The sequence below is a fragment of the Bufo gargarizans genome, chromosome 7 (genome assembly GCF_014858855.1).
Source record: "Bufo gargarizans isolate SCDJY-AF-19 chromosome 7, ASM1485885v1, whole genome shotgun sequence".
In the NCBI taxonomy this organism is placed as follows: domain Eukaryota; kingdom Metazoa; phylum Chordata; class Amphibia; order Anura; family Bufonidae; genus Bufo; species Bufo gargarizans.
This window is the reverse complement of record NC_058086.1, coordinates 39924209-39941819: the sequence shown is the minus strand read 5'-3', so window position 1 is coordinate 39941819 and position 17611 is coordinate 39924209. Positions and strand designations below refer to the sequence as shown.

The 17611-nt window shown below is 44.5% G+C and overlaps 1 protein-coding gene across 1 annotated transcript in view; it reads right to left on the bottom strand.

Annotated features, from left to right (window-relative positions):
• Positions 1-4049: 4049 nt before the first annotated feature.
• SLC44A5 (solute carrier family 44 member 5) overlaps positions 4050-17611 on the bottom strand; it is an 81175-nt gene continuing 67613 nt past the window's right edge. The window contains 2 exon segments of the mRNA XM_044302287.1: positions 4050-4580; positions 16769-16853. Of these exon segments, the coding sequence (XP_044158222.1) occupies positions 4474-4580; positions 16769-16853 (192 nt within the window). The 3' untranslated portion in view covers positions 4050-4473.

Below are 17611 nucleotides of genomic sequence, written 5' to 3'. Positions count from 1 at the left end.
CATGCACTGCTGTCTCGCTACAACGCAACATGGCGGATACAGTAAGGATATGAAGCTGCGGGGCTTTAGTATAAGCGGCCTATAAATCTTAATCACTGTCTAATGTACTGCAGTAAGAGTCTTCACTATTTTGGGATGTACTTGCTGTCGGTGTACAGTTGGAGGCAGTAAACCCGTACATAGTTGGGACCCGTGCCAGTATTGTGGCGTGCAAACGGCGGGTCCGCAATATACAGGCATCGACTGTGTGCGCTCTAACACAGATGCGGACCCATTCACTTGAATGGGTGCGCAATCCGGAGGTACAGAGTTGGAAGCACTACAGCGCTCTCCTGTGGGATTCCGGTCTATGCTTCCTCAATGCAAAAATATAAAAAAATGCGTTCTAATTTTTTTGCGATGCAGACTGAATCTTGCAGATCGCAGACACATTCAAGTTAATGGGTCCACATGGGCAAATGGCAGCACACGGCCGGTGATCATGCATTGCAGCCCACAGCACGAGTCGCGCCCTTAAGCCTCTTGCGTATGTTTTCTTCGCGGGTGCAATTCGTGAAGTGAACGGATAGCACCTGCACTGAATCCTGACCTATTTCTATGGGTCTGTGCACATGACCGTTTGTTTTTCACGCATCATTTTTGTGTTGTGTAATAATCGCAGCATGTTCTATATTCTGCATTTTTCACGCAGCCCTGGCCCCATAGAAGTTAATAGGGCTTCAGTGACAAAAGCATTGCATCCGGATGCAGTCCTGATGCAATGCGCTTTTTCACTGATGGTTGCCAGGGGATGTTTGTAATGCTATATTTTTTATTTTATTTCCACGCGAGTGAAAAACGCATCAAAACTGATTGTACCTGTACGGGAAAAACTGAAACGCTGAACGCAATTGCAGACAAAACTGATTGAACTTGCTTGTGAAATGGTGCGAGTGTCACTGAACGCCTCCTGATACAATTTGTAACGCTTGTGTGCATGAGCCCTTAAGGTACTTTCACACTAGCTTTGTAAGGCTACTTTCACACTAGCGTTCATAGGTCCGTTCGTGAGCTCCGTTTGAAGGAGCTCACGAGCGGACCTGAACGCCTCCGTCCAGCCCTGATGCAGTCTGAATGGAGCGGATCCGCTCAGACTGCATCAGTCTTGCAGCGTTCAGCTGTCCGCCTGGCCGTGCGGAGGCGAGCGGATCCGTTCAGACTTACAATGTAAGTCAATGGGAACGGATCCGCTTGAAGATGTCACCATATGGCTCAACCTTCAAGCGGATCCGTCCCCCATTGACTTTACATTGAAAGTCTGAACGGATCCGCTCAGGCATCTTGCGCACTTAGAATTTTTTCTAAGTTATTAATGCAGACGGATCCGTACTGAACGGAGCCTCCGTCTGCATTAATATGATCGGATCCGTTCAGAACGGATCCGATCGAACGCTAGTGTGAAAGTAGCCTTAGAATCCGGCAGGCAGTTCAGTTGCAAACTGATATAAAAAATTTTTATTTATTTTTTTTTTTCCTGGATCCAGACTTATTCATTGAAATACCGGATCAGTCTTTCCAGAATAACGGATCCGGTATTAAATTTTTTCAAAGCTAGAAAGAACTGTGCATGCACAGACAGGAAAACCAGATCTGGCAATTTCTGGAACACTTGGTACTGGATCCAGCATTAATACATTTCAATGGAAATTAATTCTGGTAGTGTTCCGGAATTTTGGCCTGAAAAAATACAGTATTTTGTCTAGTCAAATAACGTACAAGGGACAGAACGGAAGCCGTCCTGATGCATACTGAACGGATTGCATTGGGACAAAACGGAAGCGGTTTTTTTCTGGTACTGAGACCCTTTACCGGATTTCAATACCGGAAAAGAATAACGCTAGTGTGAAAGTACCCCAAGTGCTGCCGGGTAAACAGCCCAGACTCCAGACTGATACATTGTAGCAGTGCGCTCAGAGGATTGTCTAGACCAGATACAGTTGTATTCACTCCCCAGTTGAGAACAGGACCAGCTAGATACAGGATTACTGCCTCTGAATACAAACCAGATGACAGCAAGCAAATGTGAAAATGGTGAATTAAAACCTACTTCTACTAGAGAAGAACTTTTAGGCTGGGCTCACACCTGAGCGTTTTACAGCACGTTCCTACGCGCTGTAAAACGCTCAACAGGCAAGAACCAATGATTCCCTATGGGAATGGTTCTCATACTATCACGGACAATACTTTATCACGGACAAAGATAGGACTGGTTTAGAGATGAGCGAAGTTTAATAAAATTTGATTTGGCTGCTTTGCCGAATTAAAAAAAAGTATAAATAAAATCAGCTTTGTAACCAATTACTTCGTCACAAAGCGCATTTCTTTGTAATTATTGGATGCAATGACATGGAGCGGTGATTGCGCGCCCCATTCATTTCTATGGGGCCTGCGTTACGTGAAAAATGCAGAATATAGAGCATGCTGAGATTTTCACGCAACACACAAGTGATGCGTGAAAATCACTGCTCATGTGAACAGCCCCATAGAAATGAATGGGTCGGGATTCAGTGCGGGTGCAATGCGTTCAACTTGCGCATCGCATCCGTGCGGAAAACTCGCCCGTGTGAAAGGAACTGATTGGAATTTTCTGCCGCGTGTGAAGGCGCCCTTTAGGGTAGGTTCACATGGAAGATTTTGTCCATGACAAAAATCCTCCACGTATCCGAAGGTGGAGGTTTCTGCCGCGTCTTTTTGCACGGACCCGCTTTAGGTTTAGCGCCATTGAATGGAGGCAAACCGCAAGCAGGCTGCCGCTATGGTTTTGTGAGGTTTCGATGTGGTAAGAGTGGACCTGTACATTCTTGGTGCGGCCAAAACCCTCAGCCGCGTGAACTGAAGACAATGAGTCGGATTCACCTCAGATTCGGCCTGGTTTTTGATTGGAGCTGAAGCCCACACCCCAAATCCTCTGTGTGAACCTTCCCTTAATCTACAGTGACTAACCTAAAAGTGGGAAATTATACCATAGGAGCAACTTAATGATGTATGCATAGAATTCTCCATCCCCTGCTTGAATGGAATGGGGGTCTCTATTATATTTAAAAGAACTTGTTCTAAATTTGCACAAAAATGCCCAAATTAAAAATAACTAGAGATGAGCGAATTTCATATTTTGAAATTCATTCGCACTTCGTTTGGTGGTATAAAGCAGAATTGCGTTATGGACCATAACGCAATTCTATGACTGAATGCCTTTAGAGGTATTCCGTTATTCATTCCGTCATAATAGAAGTCTACTGATCCGTTTTGCAGCCCATAGACTTCTAGTATGACGGGATTCCTTTTAAGGCCCCTTTCACACGAGCGAGTTTTCCCACGCGGGTGCAATACGTGACGTGAACGCATAGCACCCGCACTGAATCCTGACCCATTCATTTCAATGGGTCTGTGTACATTATATTTTTTTTTCACGCATCAGTTCTGCGTTGCGTGAAAAACGCAGCATGTTCTATATTCTGCGTTTTTCACTCAGCCCTGGCCCCTTAGGCCTCTTTCACATGAGCGAGTTTTCCGCGCGGGGTGAACACATTGCACCTGCACTGAATCCGGACCCATTCATTTCTATGGGGCTGTGCACATGAGCGGTGATTTTTACACGCGTGCAAAATGCAACGCAATCGCATACAAAAATCGCATGATTTTCCCACGATGCACCCGCATCCAATCTGGCCCTCACACGCGAGGCCCATGTGAAAGAGGCCTTAGAAGTGAATGGGGCTTCAGTGAAAAAAACGCATTGCATCCGGATGCAAAGCGTTTTTCACTGATGGTTGCTAGGAGATGTTGTTTGTAAACCTTCAGGTTTTTTTATCACGCGTGTGAAAAACTCATCAAAACGCATTGCACCCGCGTGGAAAAAACTGAACGCAATCTCAGACAAAACTGACTGAACTTGCTTACAAAATGGTGCGAGTTTCACTGAACGCATCCTGACCTAATCCGTATCGTTAGTGTGAAAGAGGCCTAAAGGCATTCCGTCATAGAATTGCGTTATGGTCCGTGGTAACGGAATCCATGACAAAATTCACCTTTTACCAACAAACTAAGTGTGAACAAATTTAATAAGTTGAAATTTGCTCATCTCTAGTATTTACAACAATCAAGGAAATAAATAAAAATAAACTTTTTTTTGACCTCCTTAAAGGAAGCTATTGCATGGTGGTGGACAACCTCTGATAGAACACAACATCTGGCCTTGTTGCCCATAGCAACCAATCACAGCTTCCATTTTTCCACAACAGGTTAAAAAAAATTAAAAGCTGTGCTCATATTGGTTGCTATGGGCAACAAGGCCACTTTCTCAGAACAGTTTAGTAAATGAGGCCCGTTCTATCAATTTTGGCCGGAGTGTCCCTTTACGACTTGACCTTCCAGCCCCGTTCACAGCAGCATTAGTCTGTAAGCCTTTGTTATACGATTATAGACCATGGGTGGTCACTGCGGTTTGGCCGGAGCATTGTGTTTGTTCAGGATCTTCATCAAAGATGTATGCATATAATAGGGCTTTTCCGCTGAACCGTCGTGTCGCTCTAGATCTTCCACTAGGAGTAAAAATCAATGCACAGTAAGTGACTCATAAAATATTCAAAAGGAGGGAGAGTGATACCTCAGATGCCAGTCACCACTAGAGGGAGCTGTGCAGCATACAGTTTATCCATTGAACTCAATATCCCAGTATGCAGTAAGCTCCCCCTAGTGGTGGCTGCAGGCAGTCACAATGTGTCGCTTAACAGGATGGGAGGAATTGGCGTTTTATATTCCAGTCTGGTGTGGAAAATGCACTTAATTTAGTGAGAAAAGTGCCTGTTAATAAATTTGGTGCATTTTTGGCCATTCATGGGCCAGAAAGGTAAATCTACAGCAGTTATGAGCGGGTGTAGACTGCACCATAATTTATGCTACATTTAGGTACATTTTGTTAAGCCCCGCCATGTGGCAAGTGTAGCATAAATGTAATTAATTGAGGCGTGCGCCAAAATATTGTCTTTTTTTTTTGCCTCCACAGACGAAGGGTTTTCCCTTTTTTAACATTTGTGGCATATTGTCCGGGGTGCCACAACTGTTAGGAACAGATCGCATTTCTAGGACCTTCTCCTATCTATCGCCAGAAGGGTGAGCAGCCGCCGCGCAAGTGCAGCCACCCTTCCTCCACCACTAAGGGGAGTTCTGAAAATAGTCAGATATTGTCAGCAGTCCCTTGGCAGTGAATGGAGCTCAGACCACTAGAAGGCCTCATGCACACGAACGTAGTTTGGGTCCGCATGCAATAATGCGTCTCGGATGCAGACCCATTCATTTTAATGGGGCCGCAAAAGATGCAAACAGCACTCCGTGTGCTGTCCGCATCCATATCCTACGTTCTGTGGCCCAGGATTTTTTTTTTTAACATGTCCTATTCTTGTCCATATCACGGACAAAGATAGGCCTGGTTTAGAGATGAGCGAAGTTTAATAAAATTTGATTTGGCTGCTTTGCCGAATTAAAAAAAATATAAATAAAATCAGCTTTGTAACCAATTACTTAGTCACAAAGCGCATTTCTTTGTAATCAGTGGGTGCAATGACATGGAGCGGTGATTGCGCCACCCCCCCCCCCCCCCCCGTCATTGTACCGCTTAGATGCCGCGTTTATACATGATTGCGGCATCTGATGTTAAATATTATACTTACCGTACCTGAACCACTTGCTGGCAACAGGCCGCCCGCCGCCATCTTGATTAAAGGTCTGGCGCAAAATCTTGCGAGGGCCACAATGACATCATCATAACAGTCAGCGTGGTAACGTAATACGTCGCCACTCGCGGGATTTCGGCTGAGATTTTCAATCAAGATGGGGGCGGGTGGCCCGTCACGAGCTAATGGATTATTATTATTTTTTTACACATTTCAGGTGATCGAGATTCGTTACTGCGAGGCATGAGGGAATTAGGCTTAGTGGCGAATCAAATTTATCCGGAAATATGGACTTCGATTCGCTCAACACTAGACTGGTCTATTGAAGGCCAGACCTTCCGTTCAGTAAAATGTGAAACGCACACTGCCGGTATCAGTGTTTTGCGGATCTGCAATTTGCAGACCATGAAACACGGGTAAGGCCTTGTGCATGAGGCCTAATGATGTGTATAAAGGAATGAGCACGGTCATGGCTAAAACAACAGGATGTTAAAAGATCAGCAGTGATCAGAAGTGATCCAATTTTAGGCCGGATTCAGATGCCTATTCTACTTTCATCTGCAAACATACGATGTATGGCCACCTACACATGATGTGGATTACATCAATTTTTTCTGCGCAGATTCTTGTGCGGAAAAAATGCAGTACAAGGTCTCTTGCACACGACTATGTATTTTGCGGTCTGCAAAAAACGGATTCGCAAAAAATACAGATGACGCATTCTGTATTTTGCGGAAACTGAACAGCTAGCCCTTCATAAAACAGTACTATTCACGTCCATAATGCGGACAATAATAGGACATGTTCTATTTTTTTTTTGCGGAATGGAAATACGGAAACTTTTTTTTGCAAACCCATTAAAATGAATGGTTCCATATACAGTCCGCAAAAAAAAAAAATGGAACGGACACGGAAAGAAAATACGTTTGTGTGCAAGAGGCCTAATACTGCATCAGCAATGTGTATGAGATGGGACTTGGCTGTGGAAATATTGAAATGTGACGCACGTCAATTCCCTGTGTGATTTTTGGTGCAGATTTTAACCTTTTCAATGGCCGGGTGAGCGCTGCAGCAAAATCAAGTAACACATTCGGATTCAGATGCGGATATATTGCCGAAACGCACAGAAATTCAAGCGGAATTTCTGCACATCTACCGTGCCCGTGTGTAGGTAGCCTATGGCGTCCAGGTGTGTGAATATTTTTTTCCACACCCATTTACTTAAAAAAAAATTGTTTGGATGGTGCATGCAGTTTTCTCTGCACAGGCATGCTCAACCTGCAGCTCTCCAGCTGTTGCAAAACAACAACTCCCAGCATGCCCGAACAGCCTACAGCTATCAGCCTACAGAAGGGCATTGTGGGAGTTGTAGTTTTACAACAGCTGGAGGGCCGCAGGTTGAGCATGCCTGGTGTAGACCAACAGTCCATGTGGAAAAACTCCTGTGTGAATGTTACTATATAATTTAATGGGTCCAGGTGCAAAGTGGGCGCTGTGCGGAGAGTAGACGGACAGATAAGACTGATCAGGCCAAGCCCATCCGCTTTAGCTAATGGCTGCAGGACAAATCATCCTCTGCATTGTACATCCGGACCATTCAGCCTTTAGCCCCATTCACACGGACAGCACACGTCCCCATTTATTTTAATGTGTGTATTCACACTACATTTTCTTACCGCGGTCCGTGTTTTTAGCACGGGTGGATGCTTTATTTGGTCTGTGTTCCCGGATCAATTACACCCATTATAGTCTATGGGTCATTGAAAACCACGGATGCCATCAGTGTTTCACGGATCAATTCGTTTTCAGCATCAGTGAGGCAGGGGAGCGGCTGGGAGGCCCGTCCCATTTACCATGCCTGTTTCAGGCGTAGAAAGAGGTTTAAAAGGTAAGACATCTCGGAAGCGGCCTTACATTTAGACCGGTGCTGGATATGTCGAAGTTATGGAGAGGCCGGGGCTAGTGTGGAGCGAACTTCTGTTTTAAGTTCGGCGTCTAAAGTTCGGCTTCAGGTTAGCGGAGAATCCCGATATGGATTCTGAATTCCGTTGTGTCCCGTGGTAGCGGAATCAATAATCGGCCATTATTGATTCCGCTACCACGGACCACAACGGAATTCGGAATCCATATCGGGATTCTCCGCTAACCGGAAGCCGAACTTAAAACAGAAGTTCGCTCAACACTAGCCGGGGCCTTTTCACAACTCCGGCGGATCCACCGCGAGCTATGGGGTTTCATTAAAACCGGCGTCTAAAAGGACGGCCTTAATAAATGTGCCCAATTGTGTTTTATTATAAAGACCTACAATAAATCAGACATAAAAAGCTATTTAAAAAAATGGCTGAATTTATTCTATTTTTACTGTATAAAACCTTTTATAACCCAGTGGAGAAATTTCCAGGACTAAATGTTTGAATAAATTTCAGTTCCAACCCGCCGCCGAGTTACAAAGAATTTGCCGAAACATCCGTCTTAAGTATTATAGATTACATACATTCTCAACATTGATAGGATTCTATTCTAAACATTTCATACAATGGAATTTCAATTTCAGAAAATTTAAAACATTAAATCCATCCAATATTTTATTCAGTAAAAGCGATGCCCTAATTATTTACATTGTAACGTAGAAAATATCCAATAATTTAATTTTTTTTTTCAAACCACAAGTTATAAAAATGTACCCATTATTATGAAAATGCGAGATCTGAAGCTTGCATAAAAATTGTTTGGCAGAACTGCGTTCCTACAAATGACCAATATGCTTTTCCATAAAACTTTACGTTTCTGTTGCTTGAAACATTTTTGAATATTTTTTTTCCCCACTTCCTAAGTGCACTTATCATGTCAGAATAAAGTTGCTAAAGAGAATCGTGTTTTGACACAGAATGGTCAAGCTTGCATAAAATAAAATAATTGAATACCTCTGGCCCTTTAGATCTTGTGTACACAGTCAGATAATAAATGACTCATGATTTTTCCTACTAAATTTATTGCATTTTTTTGTAATTTATTTTGCAAACTGGAAAAAGGTATCATTTTTTTTTTTAAAGTACCGTATTCCATTACTATAAAAAAAAGCTAAAGAAAAATAAATACATTAATAAAAATAAAATAAAAAATTACTTAATTTTAAGGGGCCAGTAATATCAACTAACAGGGCTCATTCATACGTCCGTATGAACGGATCCGCACCCATTCAGCAATTTTGCGGAAGGTCTGCGGATCCATTCATTTCTATGGGCCCTCAAAAGATGCGGACAGCACACCGTTATTCCGAACCGCAGTTCCGCAGAAAAGATAGAACATATCCTGTTCTTGTCCGCGGACAAGAATAGGCATTTTCTATTTAGGTAGCGGCCATGTGCGGTTCGCAAATTGCGGAACGCACATGGCCGGTATCCGTGTCCGCAAAGAACTACGGCTGTCTGAATGGGCCCTTACTCTGTATAGTATAGAGTACTATAGTTTTGCCCCATGAAGCTCATTTATCATATACATTAGGTTTTTAATACAGAAAAATAATAGCCTTATAAGCCATGTGTACATTAGATTCTGGAAAAAAAGACATCCTACCAGGGGTAAAAATTTAGAATAATAATAAAAAAAAGGTAACTTCATCTGAACAAAAGTATGTGAACCCCCTAGTGTCACACTGTCTTCAATAAAGTTGAATAGATGATCATATAAACCAACAACATGTGCCAGAATTTTTTTTTATGTTTTTATACAAGTTCTTTACTGTAATCTTTCAATGATCTAAATTCCTGTCAAGAATAAAATATGTATAAGGCCTCATGCACACGGCCGTTGTTTTGGTCCGTATCCGAGCCGCAGTTTTTGCGGCTCGGATGCGGACCCATTCACGTCAATGGGGCCGCAAAGGGTGCAGACAACACTCCGTGTGCTGTCCGCATTCGTTGCTCCGTTCCATGGTCCACAGAAAAAATATAACCTGTCCTATTCTTGTCCTTTTTGCAGCAAAGAATAGGCAGCTATATTAATGGCTGTCCGCGCCGGTATGCAAATTGCAAAACGGACGCCATCCGTGTTTTGCGGACCACAAACGGTCGTGTGCATGAGGCCTTAGGCTACTTTCACCCTAGCAGTTTTGTGGATCCGGCAGGGTTCGGCAAAAACGCTTCCGTTACTGATAATACAACTATCTGCATCCGTCATGAACGGATCCGGTTGTATTATCTAACATCATGAAAGTCGATGGAGGACAGATCCGCTTTCTATTGTGGCAGATTCATCCCCATTGACTTGCATTGTGGGTCATCATGACGGATCCGTCTTGCCCCGCATCCTAGGACGGAAAGCAAACTACAACATGTTGCGGTTTGCTCTCCGGTATGGGAACGGAATGGAAAGCATTTTGGAGCATTAAGTTCTGTTCAGTTCAGCGTTGTCCCCATTGACAATGAATGGAGAAAAAAATTGAAGCGTTTTTTTTCGGGTATTGAGCCCCTATTTGCGGAAATCAAAACCAGAAAACTTAAACGCTAGTGTGAAAGTAGCTTCCTATAGCATAAAATGAAATATTTTTGAACTCTGCAATTATGGTAAATTAAAGGGGCCTTTTGAAAATGACTTAAAGGGGATGTCTCAAGAAGGCATACACCCTGTTCCATCGGCCTTATTAAGTAATACACAGAGGAGTATTCTTCTGCTTGGGACCCCTCTACGTTGGCCAGTGCCGACAGCCGCTAACAAGCGACAGTTCTCTCTCCCTTTGGAGGACCCGGGCCTGGTTTCCCCTTCATTTTAAAACCTAGATTGTAGTACTATGTTTCCCCAGCAGTGGGCACTGTGCAGACTGGATGACTTGGTCTTCACCATTGGAATCAGGTTTTCAAAGAGTTTCAAAGAAAAATAAATCTTGCACAGTTCATGTATTCCATTTTATAATTTTGCTTAGTCACAATGTCACTAATAGAAATGTTATATAAAGCTGTGCTACGGACCGGTTTCCTCTAGTGTAAGGCCTAACTGAAAAAAATTAAAATCCAGTTGCACCTTATTGAATTTTTACCTGTTGCTCATATACAGTAGTGGCAGCCATATTGTGAAGTCTATCGATTAACAAGAAACTGGAAGGGGGTTGAATGGTTAGTCTTACTTCACTTGAAGGGGTATAGCGGTTTCATGTATACATTCAGTATACATCATCAATATCCGCTCAGTGGGGGGCCGACTCCCAGTACCCCCACTGATCACCTGCGTCATGTGAGCGCTGCGTCCTCTTCAATGTTTACATTGTGGTGGTGCAGCTGGGTAATTCCCACTGCCCACTTAAGGCTACATTCACACTAGCATTTTTTGCGGATCAGTCATGGATCTGCAAAAACGCTTCCGTTACAATAATGCAACCGCATGCATCCGTCATAAACAGATCCGGTTGTATTAGGTCTTCTATAGTCATGATGGATCCGTCATGAACTCCACTGAAAGTCAATGGGGGACGGATCCGTTTTCTATTGTGCCAGATTGTGTCAGAGAAAACAGATCTGTCCTGGCACACAATGTGAGTCAATGGGGGACGGATCCGTCCCCCATTGACTTTCAATGGAGTTCATGACGGATCCGTTTGGCTCCGCTTCACCAGGCGGACAGCAAAACGCTGCAGGGTTTTGGTGTCCGCCTCCAGAGAGGAATGGTGACTGATCGGAGGCAAACTGATGCATTCTGAGCGGATCCTTTCCCATTCAGAATGCATTAGGGCAAAACTGATCCGTTGTGGGCCGCTTGTGAGAGCCCATGACGGATCTCACAAACGGAAAGTCAAAACGCCAGTGTAAAAGTAACCTTAGTGAGCAGAACGAAAAGCTATAATTACACCGAACCGCCACTACAATGTGGACGCTATAGAGGAAAAGGCCTCATGCACATTGCAGGGACAGTCCGTACCCACAGCAGGAACAGACTTACCATTTGGATCTAGTTGTAGGGCAGGCATCCTCAAACTGCGGCCCTCCAGCTGTTGCAAAACTACAACTCCCAGCATGCCAGAACAGCCTACAGGTATCAGCCTACAGCAGGCAGGGCATTGTGGGAGTTGTAGTTTTACAACAGCTGGAGGGCCGCAATTTGAGGATGCCTGTCGTAGGGCCTGAGGGATCATGGCTAGGGAACACTCGCTAAAGTGTTAGTTTCAGGGTTTCCAAAAAATGCATTTTATTAACTCAATTCCAGTGTGAGGGGCCCTGGAATACTGATTTGAGTTATAGGCGATGTTGAGGTCGGGTCCATGTATGATTACACTGGGGTAGGAACACAATTTGGGCAATTCTTACTTATTAGACGTGTCCAGCTGAGACTGCTGGCAATCAGCTGTAATCTGTTTGGAGACCTGGTGAGCAGCGCCACCACAGGGGAAATGAAGCATTACACAGTGTCCATTCATATATCAATGCAGGACAGGACAGGACCTCCAAAGTGAGACTCGCTGCTTGTAAGAGGTGAGAACCCTAAGCAGAAGACCCCCCCCCCCCCCCTATTCATTTAGTTTTTCTAAACTGGACTAATAAGAAAATGCAATGGGACATGATGGACTCTCATCGATGACCGGGTTCTTAGTGACTGGGTAGGCTGCATCCTCACTGGTGAAATAAGCAAAATGGTTGCCCCAACGACACAAGCACAACAGGAACACTTCAGAGAAGCCCTCATTTCATGCAGCACATATCACACATGGCAGATTCTCGTACCCAACCGGAGAACATGAGATCACAGTTTAAATGGTTGTTCTGTGAAGTGCAAATATTACTTAGCACCAAATGTTCGGAGAAAGTCAAGTTTGCGCAGCCCAATCTTTCATTTGAGAAAAAAAAGAAATTCAAACGACGACAAAAATCCGAAAGCAAACCAGATATGGCTCATTCTATCAATGTACCATTTAGATCAAGTATTTTTGTCTCCCTCTATGAAAAGTGAAAGTTTATCATTATAAAAAGTGCCGGCGCTTCATACAGACACCGGCTCTATAAAAATATTAAAACCCTAAAAGCAATTTTAGGAAAAGCTATTAATATTGACATTTTTCCTGTTCATAGGCACTAAATGTAATACTGTTCCTCATCAAGGACATTCTTAGTATGTCTCAGTTGGTGGAGATCGACTTCCTCCACCGGAAGGGTCGTACTCTTGGGTGGTCCAGGGTCAAGACTTTCCTCACCAGTAGGTCTCTAAGTCAAGGTCACCCTAAAAACAAAGTTCCTCAGGACCACATTCATTTCCCATAGTGTTCCTGATCCAAGGTCACCCTTGATAGAAGGTCCACCCTGAAACAATCTCCCAAGATTACATTCCAGCTAAACTGCCTCAACAGAAGATCCTCAACTTAATGAATCTCCCTCCCCAGTTGCTGCAAACTCAGGAACTTTGCCACCAGATGGGTTTTCCTTGCTTCCCTCACCAGTAGATCTTCATCCCTCAAAAAAACCATCACCTCTAAAAGCTCTCTCAGACATCTCTGGACCTCACATGGAAAACTATCTTCTTTCTTCCGTCAGGTACCTCTTCAATGCTTAGTTATTGGGTTAGAAGGAGCGTTTTGTTACAGAAAGCAAAGTGCGATCATTTAACGCTTTGACTTCTTAGAGCCAAGTTCCTTTTTTCTCAGAATCCTATGGAGCTCCGGAGACATGTAGTAAGGTTTGGACGCAGACCCATTATTTCTCTCAAGATCTTCGCCTGAAGGTAAAGTTTGCAGAAGCAAAGTGACAGGACAGAGAAAAAGGGAAAAGAAGGAAGAAAATGAGTAGCAGATTTCAAGACGATCTGCAGACAGAAACAACGTAACACAGAGGACTGGGCGATTCTTCAGCCTTGAAGAGCTCAGGTACAGTATAACGGTTGGAGCTATAGGCTGCAAAACGCGTCAGTTTCTATGACAATTGATTTCTTAGGGCTCATTTACTAACAGATGCTGAGTCCATGTACACAGCAAACCCATGGCCATAGACCCTGTTCGGAAGCAGAAGGTTCTGCATTACAGACCCGAAGTTAATTCAAGTGCCACCAAATGGGTGGTTCTGCCGTACGGCACTGCACTCTCCTTACAGTCAATGCTTCTAGGTAAGGATCTAGAGCACCTGACTACAGACATGTGCATGAAAGGCTACGCACACCTTCGGGGCATTTTGGGGAAGATTTATCATCTCCCTTTGCGTTCTTAAAAGTGGCCTTAAAAAGTCACAGGTGTGACTTTTTAAAATTTGTCGCATATTTCAGTTCTACTCCAACCTCAACACTTTCCCTAAATGAGGCGTTGCAATGGTGGGGACGGGGACGGGGGACGGGGGGGTGGACAGCCACCCTGACAAATTTATGTTCATTTATGATGACAGCTTTTTGAGCAAATGAAGACAGAAATCTAGGGCAGCTCTGAGTTGTCCTAGATTTCTGTTTAGGCACACGGATTGCCTAAGGATGCACCTAATTTACGATGAGGCCTGCGCTTCATCATAAATGTGGTGCATCCTCAGACAGTGTAGTGGATATCAAGAATGGAGCAGAAAGCGCTTAAGCGCTTGTCTTGATAAATCTCCCCCTTTTTTATGATTTCATTTTAGGCTAAAAATAATTTTTTCAGTTGGTCCTTATTATAAATATTCAGCCGTTTCTGGGATACAAGGTTTAACAATCAGTCTGTTTGCAATCTGTCAAGATAGGCTCATGTGTAGCTCTGATTTCTGATCTCCTGACTTCATAAGAATATGGCTTAAAATAAGTGGTTATCAGTTTGATAAGACTTGGGCTATGAGTTCAGGAGACCAGAGATAAGAGCTACACATGAGCTCTCAGATGATGGGATGCCCCAAAGGTGTCTACAGTCTTTAAGCCTTAAAGGGGTTTCTGGGTTCAGAGCTGATCCCAGACATATGCCCATTTTCACCCAGGCAGCCCCCCTGACGAGCATCGGAGCATGAAATGCTCCTATGCTCTCCTTTGCCCTGCGCAAGGCATTTTCTGGAGTTCCAGTGACGTACCAGGGCTCTCCTTAGGGCTGCCAGGCGGAGGCTTCCGCCCAGCAGTGAGCCCAGTGACATCACCGGCACTGATAGGCGGGCTTTAGCGCTGCCCTAGCCTGTAAAAGGGCTAGGGCAGCGCTAAAGCCCGCCCATCAGAGCCGGTGACATCACCAAACACACTGGTTGGTGGAAGCCTCCGCCTGGCAGTGTGTTATTGTAAATAAAAGAGCCCTTGTCCTGCGCGATCCAGCTCAGGGCAAGGGAGAGCATCGGAGCATGAAATCAGGGGGGCTGCCTGGGTGAAATTATGGGTATGTCCGGGTTCAGCTCTGAGCTTACCCAGGCCCAATTGTCATATCAGGCCAGCTTTAGGCTTGTGTTAGTAAATCAGCCCATGTTTCTGCAGATTATTTTAATCAAGTGAAAATGAACCCCCAGTAAGCAGATCATCGCACATGCTGAAGGAAAGCTGAGAACAAGCAGTGGGAAAATAAGAAAAATGTGACAGCCTCCTGCAGTCAGCTCTAGAGTCCGCACCTAACACGCTTTTCTCTCCAGTCCTTTCCAATAAAGTTTGACTGCTGATAAATAGAAAGTTCTGCATTTTTCTAATATTTTTTGTGTTTCAGTTCCTCGCTGTTAGAACTCTGCTTGCTACCAGTGAATAGGAACGATCATGGTTTACATGCAAAAGCTGAAAAAACTTGCCTTACACGGAGTATTCCAGGATTGGGTGCCTTTTTAATTATTAGGACCTTGTGCGATACCTAAAGAAAGGATCCGATTCACCTGCTCCCTGCAGCTCTGGTCCTGTGTCCTGGCTCCGGTCTCCGGCTTGTTCACTTCTGCCTGGGGTACAGAATGGGTCACATGTGCAGCTGCAGTCAATGACTGGCATCAGCTGTGATGTGTCCCCAAGCGGCACGTGAATCAGAAGTGGGGGGACACGTTACCGATGAGGCCACTCATTGGCTGCAGTGGTGCACATGACCCCGTCTGTACCCCTGCCGGGACTTGTAGATCGCCAAACGAAGCTAGGATGCTGGACCAGAGTGATGGGGAGCAGGCGAGTATGATTCCTTCATTAGGAAGGGACTAATTAAAAAGGCACCCAATCCTGGTATACTCCGTGGTATTCTTGTTTCATGGGATATGGCATCACTTTAAGATTGGTGGGGGTCCGACCTAAGGGTCTCCACCACGGCTGACAATGAAGTAGGCTGACAATGAAATGGCTGCAGTGCTGATTTAAGGTCCCTTTACAAGGGCCAAGAATCCTAAAGATATAGGAATGCAGTGATTATATGGCGGTATAAATGTACTGCCGATTACCCGATGAACGAGCAAAATGCTCATTGGGTAATCTGATTGGTTGTACACACAAAAATCACCTTCTGCTGGCAGCAGATTGTCCCGTGTAAACACGATCTGCTGCTGGCAAACAAGGAGTCAGTATGGGGAAGAGCGATGGCTCCTCCCCATACTGTGGAGGAGATCACTGCATGTAAAGGCAGTGGTCTCCTCCAACAGCGAGCAGCAGATTGTCGGTAAGGAAAGCTTCCTTCCTGACAATCTGCTGCTCTGTCTTCCCATGTAAGGGGACCTTTAGTGCCGCGGACCTGCACTGATTTTCCTTTACACAGCGGACCCCCTTGCCACCCCAGACCCCACCTCTGTGCAGGAAACTTCAGCACAGTTCCAACCCTGCACAGCTGGGTGGCCAGGGCGCGTCTGTGCAGGAGGCATGCATTTATAAAAGCAGCCCACTAAAAGGACGTGATTGCAGTTTCTGTTTCCACTCACTCGTAGCAAGCAGAGATCTTGAAAACGGAGAAATGTAAATACAAAAAGGGATAATTGCTGAAATTGAAATACATAGGAGAAAATTACAATACACAATACCCACATCATCCTAAGAGCTCAATGGATGCTTGCTGAAATTTTGTTTCATTCTCCGTGATCGGATCATATGTAACACGTTACTCAGCTGGGGGCGTCAGAGGGCAGAGGAGAAGACTCCTCCCAGAATCAAGAGATGAACGGGAATAACATCAGAAATACAAAAAAACACGCAATACTTACAGAAACACAGGAAAAGCGTATCCACACACATTGCGTAGACACTGAAGAATCCATGTGCAATGAGATACGATCCGATGATCACCGTCTGTGGGGAACAATAAGAAAAGTATTAAACGAATGATTCCAAAACAATAGATAAGAGATCATCTTTCTAAACAATTTCAAATTATGCACTCCGTTTTTCTGATACATAGCTTCAAACCCCCTGTTAATAAATGCTAAAATTCTGACCACCTGCAGCCACCACTAGTGGGAGCTGTTTTATTAAAGAATTACATATATTTATGCAGTATGTCTTGAGATCCTATGCTCCCCCTAGTGGTGGCTGCAGGAAGTCAGAATTTTCAAATTTAAAGGGGTTGTCCGAGTTATTTTTTTGTTCTTTGTATGTTTCTAATTAGGCAAATGAAAGGACTTTACAATTCAAATACTTTTTCTCCAGTTGGTGGTTTATCAGATTTCACCGAGGGTCACATGACCCGTGATGTCAGCTTCTTTCCCTGCTCTGATAATTATTCGTGCACAAGCCGCAGAGAGCAGATATGTGTCTGTACACTAGATGTCACTAGCCGTCTGCTGCTGTCTGCTCTCTCCCTGGATTCTTAACCCCTTAAGATGCACAGACTCAGGGATGAAGGCTTTACTGAGTAGCTGCAGGCAGCGAGGAGACAAATGCTGGGCACAGGAGCTCACAGACTAGAGGAGTTCTGCACAAGAACAGGTAGGGGGAAGATCCTGTGTGAGTGTGTATCAGCAGTGTCATTGTACAGCTGGGACTTGTAGTCCTACATATACAAGATGCTGCTGAGTCTCCCAGCAGGCAGACATGTCGCTCAGGGCAGC